This window comes from Capricornis sumatraensis, chromosome 19 (assembly GCF_032405125.1).
Source record: "Capricornis sumatraensis isolate serow.1 chromosome 19, serow.2, whole genome shotgun sequence".
Taxonomy (NCBI): Eukaryota; Metazoa; Chordata; class Mammalia; order Artiodactyla; family Bovidae; genus Capricornis; species Capricornis sumatraensis.
In genome coordinates this window covers 32,603,952-32,617,074 of record NC_091087.1, presented here as the reverse complement: position 1 = coordinate 32,617,074, position 13,123 = coordinate 32,603,952, and the positions used below count along the sequence as shown (strand labels likewise).

The 13,123-nt window shown below is 51.5% G+C and overlaps 1 protein-coding gene across 1 annotated transcript in view; it reads left to right on the top strand.

Moving 5' to 3' along the window:
- RASGRF1 (Ras protein specific guanine nucleotide releasing factor 1) overlaps positions 1 to 13,123 on the top strand; it is a 101,287-nt gene that overhangs the window by 40,424 nt on the left and 47,740 nt on the right. The window contains exons 6-8 of the mRNA XM_068991320.1: positions 5,776 to 5,855; positions 9,235 to 9,428; positions 9,743 to 9,852. Of these exons, the coding sequence (XP_068847421.1) occupies positions 5,776 to 5,855; positions 9,235 to 9,428; positions 9,743 to 9,852 (384 nt within the window). The remainder of the gene's footprint in view (positions 1 to 5,775; positions 5,856 to 9,234; positions 9,429 to 9,742; positions 9,853 to 13,123) is intronic.

Here is a 13,123-nt window from a genome sequence, read left to right as displayed (position 1 = left end):
TTACCCAAGACAATGAGTGCAGAGACTTGGACTGTTTCCCTTTAATAAAAACATTGCCCAGCAACATGTGCTGGGAACCACAGGCATGGCCCCGTGATGAGAACATCCCGCCAGGGTGACAGATGGTTGGTACCTTGATGCCACTCTGATTGATTGGCAGTGGCTGGGAGTCCCGGGCTGAGAAGGATGGTGAGGCTCCATGGGGGAGTATGCTGCCATCCATTCGTCATGTCTGCATGGGCTGGGGAGTGAGGAGGGATGGGTAGAGGGCAGGGCAAGAGTGAAGAGGCCTGGTTCTGCCCTCCTCCTCCAGCCCAGCCCTGTGGATCTGAGAACGGCTTGGGTGAGTCACACTCCTTTCTGGGCTCAAGAAGGGAACCAGGAAAAATGAGTGCTTCCCAAGTAGACAGGTCGCTTCCTCTCCCTCAAATTCTCCCCACCCTATAACAGCTCTCTCCTACTCTTCCTTCATGTTTTTCTTGGATGTCTCTGACCACCCCATGCCCCTTGTTCCCACTGGCTTCTCTTCCCTAGTTGTGTGTTTCCAGGGCCCTCTTTTGTAGCATTCATCACACTTAAATAATGATTTCTTTTGTGTTAGATTCCCTGCTGCACTCTAAATAAGCTGTGGGGAGGGATACGGCCGTAGAATACAGTTGCCCTCGCTGTGCACTGCACAATTCAGGGACAGCATTCGCATAAACTAGGTCTCAGCAGAGTTCTGTCAAGGGCCAGATGGTAAATATTTTAGACCTTGCGGGTCAGATGGTCTCTGTCCGAAGCATGTGGACTTAGGCAATCCTAATGATCGGTTGAATGGGTGTGGCTATGTTACAGTAAACCTTTATTGATGGACGCTAAAATGGTAATTCCATAGAATTTTTACTTACCATAAAACACACTTTTGATTTTTTTCAACCATTTAAAATTATAAAAGTCCTTCTAAATGTGCAGGCTGTACAAAAACAAAAAGTGGGCCAGCATTCTGGATGGCAAGATTCCATGTCATAAATATGTCATTTCACCCAAGACATGCTATAAAGTTAGTATAATTGCAATTGAAGTTCAGCCTCACAGAGTGATTTTAAAGTCCATCTGAAGGAATAAATACATGTAAATTGATAATCATGTTCTGAAAAAGGAACAATGAAAGTAACATCTCCTACATTAATTAAAATATAGTATAGGCTTATAAATATATTAAAAGTAACAAAAACAGCCTGACACTATTGCCAGAACAGGCCAATAGACCATCAAAGTAAAATAGAAAGTTCAGAAACAGACTTACACATGTCTGAGAATTTAGTAACAATAAAGTCAGCTTTGAAAAGCAGGGGAAACAGCTGGAGTATTGGATAAATAAAATGGGGCAATTGGCTAGCCAAACTGAGAGAAAGATTACATTTATATCTTTTATTCCCACGCTACACCAAAGTAAACTGGAGTTAAGTATTTTTAAAATCATTTATTTATTTATTTTGGCTGCGCTAGGTGATGAGATGGCTGGATGGCACCACGGACTCGATGGACGCGAGTCTGAGTGAACTCCGGGAGATGGTGATGCACAGGGAGGCCTGGCGTGCTGCGATCCATGGGGTCGCAAAGAGTCGGACACGACTGAGCGACTGGACTGAACTGAACTGAGGTCTTCGTTGCTGCGTGGGCTTTCTCTAGTTGCAGCGAGCGGGGGCTGCTCTCTAGCTGTGGTGCTCAGGCTTCTCTTGTGGTGGCTTCTCTTGTTGAGGCTCCTGGGCTCTAGAGCACAGGCTCAGTAGTTGTGGCACATGGGCTTAGTTGCTCTGAAGCATGTGGAATCTTCCAGACCAAGGATCTAACCTGTGTCCCCTGCATGGCAGGTAGATTCTTAACCACTGGACCATGAAGGAAGTCCCCTAGTTAAGTGTTTATATGTAAAAAATAAAATACAGACGAGTGTGTATGCAGTCTAGGAGTGGGAAAAGACGTGCTCAAAGCAGAAAAAAAAAAAAGGATAGAAAGTGGTATACCTCATGGCAAAGTAGAAAAACTTTCAGTTCAGTTCAGTTCAGTCGCTCAGTCCTGTCCAACTCTTTGCGACCCCATGAATCGCAGCATGCCAGGCCTCCCTGTCCATCACCAACTCCTGGAGTTCACTCAGACTCACGTCCATCGAGTCAGTGATGCCATCCAGCCATCTCATCCTCTGTCGTCCCCTTCTACTCCTGCCCCCAATCCCTCCCAGCATCAGAGTCTTTTCCAATGAGTCAACTCTTTGCATGAGGTGGCCAAAGTACTGGAGTTTCAGCTTTAGCATCATTTCTTCCAAAGAAATCCCAGGGCTGATCTCCTTCAGAATGGACTGGTTGGATCTTCTTGCAGTCCAAGGGACTCTCAAGAGTCTTCTCCAACACCACAGTTCAAAAGCATCAATTCTTCAGTGCTCTGCCTTCTTCACAGTCTAACTCTCACAACCATACATGACTACTGGAAAAACCATAGCCTTGACTAGGCAGACCTTAGTTGGCAAAGTAATGTCTCTGCTTTTTAATATGCTACGACTGAATCTACTTAGCAGCAGTAGCAGGTTGGTCATAACTTTTCTTCCAAGGAGTAAGCGTCTTTTAATTTCATGGCTGAAAAACTTTAAAAGACACTAAACACAAAATCAGTGGAAAACAGCTGAGAAGAAAAAAGTCTGCAATGTAGATGTTCGATTTTACACTTAACATGAAGAGTTAGTTTAAATTAATAAAACTGAAAATAGTAAATGGACAGGACTTGGCAGTTCTCAAAAGAAGATGTTCAAATGGCCAATACAAAGGAAAAATGGAGCCTTCATCAACTGTATTTTTATAGTCCCAGTTTATCATATTCCTACTGTGCTACTCTACCAGTCCATGCCCTGTTGGAATCTAAGAGGGTGGGTTTCCTCCCTGGTGTTTCCTGCAGCCGTATAAGGGGGCTCCCTAGCAGTGGGGCCCTGAGTCTTGCTGTCAGTGCTTGGGGTCATTCATCACCGCCTGGCTCCTCAGGAAGCCCTGATAGTCTTTCTACCTCCACCCTCCCCCACCTCAGGGCCCACGTTCACCCCTCTGTGCACTGCCATGCACCCCAGACCCGTATCATTTGAATTTTCCAAAGGATCTTCCCATGTGGATGACTAAAACTCTTCAGATTGGCATAGTGCCTGTTTATCTGTTCAATAACTAGTCCAGGGGCCATGGACAGGCAGAGTTATCCTGGTCACAGGTGCATCTGTTGCAGACCCGCTGCCTGAAAACTGAAAATGACTTCAGCCATCAAATGGGGCCCCCAGTCCAGAAATCACTGTGTCACCACCCCTAGGGGCCTGTTCTCTTGGGACTTCAGGGAAATGACAGTTAATTCACGGTAACAACTGGACCACACTCAGGAATGAGAACTCGGCATGTTTCCACTACCTTGTTGTTCAGTAGCTCGGTGGTATCCCACTCTTTGCGACCCCCATGTACCACAGTAGGCCAGGCTTCCCTACCCTCTACTATCTCCAGGAACTTGCTCAAACTCATGTCCACTGAGTCAGTGATACCATCCAACCATCTCATCCTCTATCATTCTACTTTTGCCTTCAATCTTCCCCAGCATCAGGATCTTTTCCAGTGACACCTGTTAAAGGCCCCCTGGCCCCAGCCCTCCCTTCTGAATGTCCTGGGGTTGTGATCAGTACAGACTGCTCTGCAGAGCCCAGGCACTGTGTTCTGTTCTCTTACCACCACCCCCCTGCTCTCAGTTCCCTCACCCCTTTTTCTCTTGCAGTCTTTCCATCTTTTCTTTCCCTCTTCAGACAGTGTGTTTTCCCTGCAGAGTGGGGGTGCTCAGGGCATTCCAAACCCATCTGGGGTCCAGGAACCCCATGCTGCTCAGGCCTTCCGTGCACGTGAGGTCCAGGCCCTTCACTGGCCTCCTGTGCCTCGCAGCCCAGGGGCGACCCCCCAGCGCCTTCCATCCTTTGCTCTTGTCCTGAGAATGAGACCTCACGGCGGTGGGGGGTTGCCTTCAGGGCACAAACTGCTGAGAGAAGGGACAGCACCCAGTGACAGCACTCCAAGCTGGAAAACACCAGGGCCTCAGTGACCACCCAGGGCACTGGGAGAGCCTGGGGAGGGAGCAGAGAGTGTTGCCATGGAGGGGTGGTGATACGGCAGAGAAAGACAGAGAATGTTCCAGGGAGAGGGGAAGACAGGGCCCAGAGGCACAACTCCTGGGAGCTCACGCTTCCTCTCTGGGACTCATTTTCCCTTTGCATGAGTGGAGCGCACGTTAAAAAAAAAAAAAGAATTTTTTTTGGCTGCACCACAGGTGGGATCTAGTTCCCTGACCCAGGATTGAACCCCATGCCCCCTGCTTTGGAAGTGCGGAATCTTAACCACTGGACCACCAGGGACAAGTCCCCACACTTTGGCCTATTTGGTTCTTTTGCCTTGCCCTGTGATTCAAGGCAAGCCCAGACATGCTGGGGAGACCCCCAGGTCTTCAGGGTGTAGGAGCCAGGGTGATGAGCAGGAGCAAGGGAAGAACAGGAGGAGGGGGGGCCTACAGGATGGAGCAGAAATTGGCCCATCTCTTGGGTTCTCTGTGTTCTCACAGATTGGCTGTTCTCTGGAACCAGCCAGTTGGGGAGCAGTGGGCAGAGAAGAGGGGTACGGGAGTGGGGCCATGGCAAATGTGGCTGTCTGGGGAATGCTCTGAGACCTAATGAAACTATGTGCACCCCCAGCATTCCAGGTGATGACAAGGCAGGCACTTTAGAGACTCTGGGTTTCTGTCCTTTCCTCTTTTTTTTTTTTTTTTTTGCCCTTTTCTAATGTTTACTCAAAAAGGGGCTGGTGGAGAACTAGCATTTGCTGAGCATCACTCTGCTCCAGTAGATGCACAATACTTTCAGAAGAACCACATTTCACCCCCATGTTTTCCGTGGAAGGACCTGTGGTTCAGAGATGCTAGGCATCTTCCTCAGGGTCACACTGGTGGGAAGGGGCAAAAGGGAGCAGATCGAGCCTCCATCTGTGGGTCTCAAGCCCTAGCTCCTGTCATGTCCTCATAACATGAGGACTTTTCTTCTGAGTGGCTTTTCCTCTGAGTTCTTCAAAGCCCTAGCTTCCTCTAGGATCCCTCAGGGGCACCCTCAGCCAGCAGGGACTTGAGGGAGCCAGGGAAGCCAGCAGCCAGAGCACTACCCTTCTCAGCCAGCTTGACCGGCATTTGATTGCATGCTGAGAAGAGCCCTTCTGAATTGTACGCTCTGCCGTCACCATCCTGAAATACACTTTATTTGTTTTTTCAGCTGTGGTGGGTCTTCGTTACTGTACACAGGCTTTCTCTAGTTGCGATGAGTGAGGGCTGCTCTTCACTGAGGGTCACGGGCTTCTCATTGCAGTGGCTTCTATTGTTGTGCAGCACGGGCTGTGTGGCACGAAGGCTTCAGTAGTTGCGGCTCACGGGCTCTAGAGCACAGGCTCAGCAGTCGTGGTGCTCCGTGGCATGTGGAATCTTCCCCGACCTGGTGTCCCTTGCATTGCAAGGCGAATTCTTAACCACTGGACCACCAGGGAAGCCCCATCCTGAAATTTTTAACCATTTTGTTAACAAGGGGCTCGCTTATTTGTTTTGCATTATTCCCCACAAATTACATAGTCCATCCCACTGAACTGGTTTTCAGGTTAAGTCACCTGAGAAGATTTCCTTAACTTGTGGGAGGGGACGCTTGGAGGGACAGGATGTCCTGGCCTGAGCTTAACCCTGTGCTTTTTCTTGCAGCGAGACCATCATGTTTTTGCACCAGATCTTTTACCAAGGCCTGAAGGCCCGCATCTCCAGCTGGCCCACGCTGGTCTTGGGTGAGTAGCAGCCCTGGCAGGGGTCCTCTGTCCCTCCATCCCCACCCCACCTGGGAAGTCCATCTACAGTGGTCACCCCCCTCCAACCCCAGCTGGCAACACTTTTGTCCTTGCAGAATGTACCACAGGGGCCCTTTAAAAACTCCCAGAAACCCGCAGAGGGCTGAGAGGAGGAAAAACAAATTGGCAAAAGCTACATTTCTGGGAGGAAGTGATATATTTTTAGTTTATCTGTTTTTCCTTTTTAAAAATAAAATATATGTACCCGTTTGAGAAAATTCGAGAATCCAGAAAAGAAGGAAATGGTTAAAAATATCAGCCATAGTTCTGCTTCCCAAAGATAACTACTGTAAACACTTGGGTTTGTTTCCTTCCAATTCTTTTTTCTATGCATAGATCTTGGTGTTTTTTTCCCCATTTTACATAATTGCAAACATACTGAATATAGAATTTGAATCTTACTGTGGGGTTTTTTTTCTACTTAACATTATTGCATAAGCACTTTCTCAAGCTGAAGAATGCTTTTTGATGACTGTGTAGTGCTCCAGGGCCCTGTGAATCTGCCACCGTCTACTCAGACATCTCCCCCTTCTTGGCTCTTAAAGATGCTCTGCCTTTCTGCTGTTACTAGAAACAATCGTGTCTACGTGTGAGGTGGTCTCCATATTAGAGAGCAGTTCCCTGAGATAGGTGTCCAGAGGCTGAATGGCTGAAACAAGGGCGGTGGACTCCCCACTCTGTACTCACCATCACATTTCTCTCCAAGTCCTCACTCCTGAGAGTGATGTTTAGGAGTGCCTCTCGCATCTTGTCTCTCCCACCCTGGGTAGCATTTTCCTTCCACCTAATTCAACAGGAAAAGGTGAGTGTTGTGTCACTTCTGCTGTGGAGTCAAGGGAAAAGGCTCAGGAAGGTGAAGGGACCACTGAGAGAGGAGAGGCTTCCCTGCCCACAGGCCAGGAGACTTCCATGGGGAGTGAACACTATTTCTATTTTTCTCAGGTCAAATAGACCCATTTTCTCCAAGGTCAAAAGAAGAAGCAGGTGACTCAGTGGTAAAGAACAGGCCTGCCAATGCAGGAGACACAAGAGCCGTGGTTTGATCCTTGGGTCAGGAAGATCCCCTGGAAGAGGAAATGGCAACCTGCTCCTGTATTCTTGCCCGAAAAACTCCATGAACAGAGGAGCCTGGCAGGCTACAGCCCATAGGGTCACAAAGAGTTGGACACGACTTAACAACTAAGCAAACACACACACATACACTAGAAAGAAGAAAAAGGCTGTGCTTTCTGTCCTCGTAAGGATTGATGAGGTGATCCACTGGACAGGTGGATGCCTTGCATGAGAGCTCCCACTTAGAGTTTGTTACAAGGAAATTTTTTCCTTTTATTGAAGTATAGTTGACTTACAATATTGTCTTCATTTCAACTGTATAGCAAAGTGATTCAGTTATACCTGTATATATGTTCTTTTTGTAATATTCTTTTCCATTATGGTTATTACGGGTTATTGAATGTAGTTCATCATGCTATACACTGGATGTGTGCGTGCTCAGACTCTTGGCAACCCCATGGACTGTAGCCCTCCAGGCTCCTGTGTCCATGGGATTTTCCCAAGAAGAATACTGGAGTGGGTACCCATTTCCTCCTCCAGGGGATCTTCCCTACTCAAGGATCAGACCTGAGTCTCCTGTGTCTCCTGCCTTGGCAGGCAGCTTGTTTACCACTGAGCCACCAGGGAAGCCCTGTGCTATACAGTACCACCTTCTCGTTTATCCGTTCTACACGTAAAAACTTACAAATGCTAAACCCAAGCTCACACTCCATCCATCCCCCATCCCCCTCCCCCTTGGCAACCACAAATCTGTTCCCTAAGTCTGTGAGTCTGTTTCTGTTTTGTATATAAGTTCGTGTCATATTTAGATTCCACATATAAGTGATATCATATGGAGTTTGTCTTTCTCTGTCTGACTTACTTCACTTAGTATAATCATCACTAGCTGCATGGTCTTTCTCTTTAATGGGGTTAGTAAGCTGATGTTTGGAGAAGGCAATGGCACCCCACTCCAGTACTCTTGCCTGGAAAATCCCATGGACGGAGGAGCCTGGTGGGCAGCAGTCCATGGGGTTGCTAGGAGTCAGACACAACTGAGCAAATTCACTTTCACTTTTCACTTTCATGCACTGGAGAAGGAAATGGCAACCCACTTCAGTGTTCTTGCCTGGAGAATCCCAGGGACGGGGGAACCTGGTGGGCTGCCATCTCTGGGGTCGTATAGAGTCGGACACGACTGAAGCAACTTAGCAGCAGCAGCAGCAAGCTGATGTTTTAGAGCAATGGTCCCCAACCTTTTGGGTACCAGGGACTGATTTCATAGAAGGCAGTTTTTCCACGGACCAGGACTGGGGGAATGATTTCAAGATGTTTCAAGCACAGTACATTTATTGTGCACTTTATTTCTAATCTAACACTGCTACTGATCTGATAGGAGGTGCTGACCCGGAGGTTGGGGGACACCTGTTTTAAAGGTTCCATCCCATCCTATCAAGTGTTGAAGGGCAGGTTTGGGCTTTCGAGAGCTGGAAGGACGATGCTAGACACCCAGGAGGTTGAGACTGATGGGCCAGCAGGGGCTGCAGAGCTGGGAGGGCAGGGACAGGGGACCCACAGGTTAGGGGACAGAGACTCAGGAAAGCATGTCATGGGGTGGAAAGCCCTGGAACAAGGGAGTTGGGAAACCTGGTTCCAAGCCAGCTGCTGACTCACCCTGTGGCCTCTGACAGGTCCCAGTCACAGATGGGACACTCTGGGAGGGAGGCCACCTGGAGGAAGGAGGGCATTGGGGGGATGTAATTACAACAGAGGCCAAGGGCAACCCCACAGGCACTCTGGGACCCAGGTGGCCCCTCAGAGAGGTCCCCAGTCAAGGCAGGGGCTGGCCTTCATACCGCCTTCCCGTACTGTCATGGGCCCAGCTTGTGCAGGGCAGCTTCCTACAGTGGAGAGCAGTTCCCACGCAGGGAGGACCCAGCTGACAGCCACTGGGACTAGTGACAACCAGGGAAGAAGCACCTGTGTCCTAAAAGGTGCCCAGGGGGCACCCCACAGCACCCTCCACACCTGCTTTCTCTGGCCCTCTAGGTGTCAGACTAGATAGGGCTCTAAACCCTGTGGTTCTGATGTGATTGATCCCAGTGCCTGAGCCCTGCCTGTCTCTCCTAGGAGAGGGCGGTGGGGCCAGGGTCGGCTCCAAAGGCAGGGGGTTTCTCTGGGACCTCCCGGGCGGGGCTGGGGAGGCCGAGGGCCTGGGGGAGGGCGTCAGCCCCTCACCCCACACCGAGGGTGCCCCCGCTGCCCACTGAGCCCCGCCTCCTTGCAGCCGACCTGTTCGACATCCTGCTGCCCATGCTCAACATCTACCAGGAGTTCGTGCGCAACCACCAGTACAGCCTGCAGATCCTGGCGCACTGCAAGCAAAACCGCGACTTTGACAAGCTGCTCAAGCACTACGAGGCCAAGCCCGATTGCGAGGAGAGGACGCTGGAGACCTTCCTCACCTATCCCATGTTCCAGGTGCGCCACCCTGCCTGCCGCCCTACCAGGGTGCATGCGCACGTGGGTGGCTGGGCGGTGGGATCAGGAGGGGTGCGACCCGCAGAGAGCCAGGCCTGCAGGGCAAGCCAAGGGTGGGGGTGGAGGGGCTCGTCCCACCCAAGACCCTGGCTCCAAGTCTGAGATCAGAAGAGTCTGAGATCAGAAGTGCAATGGAGGTCCTTGGTGCTGAGAACCCCTGTCTCTGCTCCCCCATCCCTCTCCGGGGCTCTGTCTCTCCCCTGTCTCTCATTTCATCGCCACCTCTCTCCTGCCTTGCCTCCCTCCCCCCGCAGATCCCCAGGTACATCCTGACGCTGCACGAGCTCCTGGCGCACACCCCTCATGAGCACGTGGAACGCAACAGCCTGGACTATGCCAAGTCCAAACTGGAGGAGCTGTCCAGGTAAACCCTGCAGCGGGTCCCCACACCAGGGAACCCAGGTCCCCATATCATAGGGCAGACCCAGGCTTGAGGGTGCCCCCACCAGGAGTTCACTGAGCCCAAATGGCCAAAACTCACGTTTCTGCTTAAGATTTCGAGGGGTGGGGACCCACAGCCTGTCCCACCTGGAGGCAGAATCCCCAGGAGCAGTCTGAGGGGTTTACAGCTCCAGTCCAGGTGGGCACCGGCGAGATGGGATGGGTGGCTTGCTGTCCCTGGCACAGGTGGGGCCCAGCAAGGGCCTGGGCGGTCAGTGGGCCCATCTCCAGGACTTGCAGACACTCTCTGCCCATTTCCTTGGTTCTCCAGCACCGATGTGTCAACGCTTGTGGCTTTAGGAGCTCCATGGGGTCCCGAGTGTTGGGCCTTCATGTATCCCAGGCTCTGTTCAGCAGCAGGCAATGTCCGTGGGTGGACAGGCCATGGTTGGGTCATTGTCACAGGCCGAAGCCCCATAGTCAGGGCCTCCCCTGCTCTCCCTCAGTCCCTGGAGTGCAGTCTCTGCCCAGGCAGAAGCAGAGGGACCAGGGAGGAGGGATGCCACACCCAGGCAGTGGGGGAGGGATTCCCCATCTGTGGGGGCGGGGCGGCATGGAGGGGAGGAGCTTCAGACTCTAGCGTTTCCTGAAGAGGGAACCCACTAGAGTTTCTGATGGATGAGGTAAGAGGACAGAGAGAGAAAATGGGAGTCGAAAGGGAGTCTGAGCCTGAGCAGCCTAAAGGATGGCACTGCCACGATGCAAGGTGTAGAAGCCTCTGGAGGGGCAGGGTTGAAGGGGTCTGCTTCGCTTCATGGGAGCTTTATTTGTGGGGTGTTGGGCCTGAGACGGACGACAGCAGTGGAGATGACAAGGAGGGAGAGTCGGTGTTTGAGTCTGGAATTTAGGGAGGCGAGATGGAACAGGTCATCAGCTCAGACATGGTATTTAAAGTCACCAGCTGGGACTTCCCTGGCGGTCCAGAGATTAAGACTCTGCACTTCCACTGCAGGAGGTGTGGGTTCGATCCCTAGTCAAGGAACTAAGATCCTGCATACCAGGTGGTGCAGCCAAAATTTTTTTTTATTAAAGTCACAAGATTGATGAGATCACCAAGGGAGTGTGTTTAAGCAGGAATGAGGTATGAACCAAAGGCTGAGCCCTGGGGCATCCACCAGTGGAGGCCAAGAGGTGAGGAGGGGCCTTATAGTCAGAGACGGATGGGTCTGCAGGGTGTAGGGCTCAGCCACTAGCCCCGCTGGAGACCCGCCTACCACCCAGAGCCCTAAACAGCTTCCCGAGTTCAACAAGTGGAACTTGTTGGGCAGCTGAGCAGAGGGAGGACCAGTCTGGACTGGGCAGGGCACAGACCCCACAGTGAAGAATTCGGGAGAAGGTGTAAGCAGGGCGTGACTGCAGACTAACAGAACCGTTGTGGGGTGTGGACCCCAGTTCTCTTGGGCCCCAGGGAGTCAGTACAGTGTACTCTTCCCCGGGGAGAAGATGTGTACCCCCCACCCTGTGACTTCCTGGACCCTGCGGGATGCCCTGGCCCAGTGCAGGCAGGGGTACAGGAGGCACATGGGTGCTAGGGAACTTGGCCCAAGACCCCAGTCCCCTTTCCCCCCTGGTGCTGGGTGTACTGACTGCTCTTCCTTTGTCCCCCTGCCCGTCACCTGCACCTGGTCCTGAGCCCAGCCTGAGCAGCACAGAAGAGGGTTTTCCCAAGTGAGAGCAGCCCTTTCATCCTCCTCCCACCTTCCCTGGGGCCTGAGGAAAGCTGCAGCCTGACTAGAAGCCAGAAGATAACCAGCCTCTCCCTGGCCAGCCTCAGAGCCCTGCACCCCTCACCTCTGGGGGCCATTGTCCCACTTCCTCTCCTGAACCCCCTCACTCCTAGGCTCCAGGATAACCCAGCTCATCACTTCCAGTTCCCCCAGGAGCCACAGGCCCTGGAAACCCTAGGCCTCCTTCCCAGAGTCCACCATCTTCCCTAACCTAGGCACCCCCATCACAGACTGCAGCCTGCTGCTGCTGCTACTGCTAAGTCACTTCAGTCATGTCCGACTCTGTGCAACCCCATAGACGGCAGCCCACCAGGCTCCCCCGTCCCTGGGATTCTCCAGGCAAGAACACTGGAGTGGGTTGCCACTTCCTTCTCCAATGCATGAAAGTGAAAAGTGAAAGGGAAGTCGCTCAGTTGTGTCCGACTCTTAGCGACCCCATGGACTGCAAGCTACCAGGCTCTTCCGTCCATGGGATTTCCCAGGCAGGAGTACTGAAGTGGGGTGCCATTGCCTTCTCCAGACTGCAGCCTGAGTCTGCCATTTACCCTGAGCTGCTGCAATTTATACATGTCTAACAGCCATCCCCAGGTGGCTCAGGGGTAAAACAGCCCGCCTGCCAGGGCCAGAGACTTAGGAGACCCAAGTTCGATCCCTGGGTCCAGAAGACCCTTTGGATGAGAAAATGGCAACCGACTGCAGTATTCTTACCTGGAGATTTTCATGGACACAGGAGGCTGGCTTGCTACAGTTCACGGGGTCCCAAAGAGTCGGACACGACTTGTCAACTAAACAACAAAGATTTTTTTTTTTAATGTGGACCATTTTTTAAAGTCTTTATTGAATTTGTTACACTATTGCTTCTGTTTTATGTTTGGGTTTTTTATGCCGAGTCTGGCGGCACCTGGGATCTTAGCTCCCTGACCAGGGATCAAACCTGCATCCCCTGCATTGGATTGTGAAGTTTCAGCCATGGGACCACCAGGGAGTCCACCCCCTCACTTTGAGCACCTCTAGCCTCTTCAGCCAATCCCCCACCCTCTGCAAGAGAGAGGGTTCTGATTGCCTTGGGCTGCTTCCAAAAGTGAAGTACTTTTAGAGGCTGGAGGAAGGATGGCTACTTCCATCCACAGAACTTCCTGAAAGGTCCCTCCCTGGCCCATGCCCATGTGTTTTTCTGAAGAAAGCTAAGGCCTGGAAAGAGAAGGGTGTTGCTGGGAAGGTAGGGGTGGGATGGGTAGAAAACCAAAGTTTCTAAGGCAGAGACCGCATCTCGATGCCCCAGTCTGATAGCCGGCAAAAATGACGAGTTTTTATCATATATCACCTTTTTTTCACAATAACATTTTTGCAGCCCTGATAAGGGCAATGGTCACCACCTTTTATTCAAGCACCTGTCATTGCATAAGGTCAGCCCATGCAGTGCATTATTTTCCGTCCTCACCCCAACAGTTACAAATGGGAAGCTAA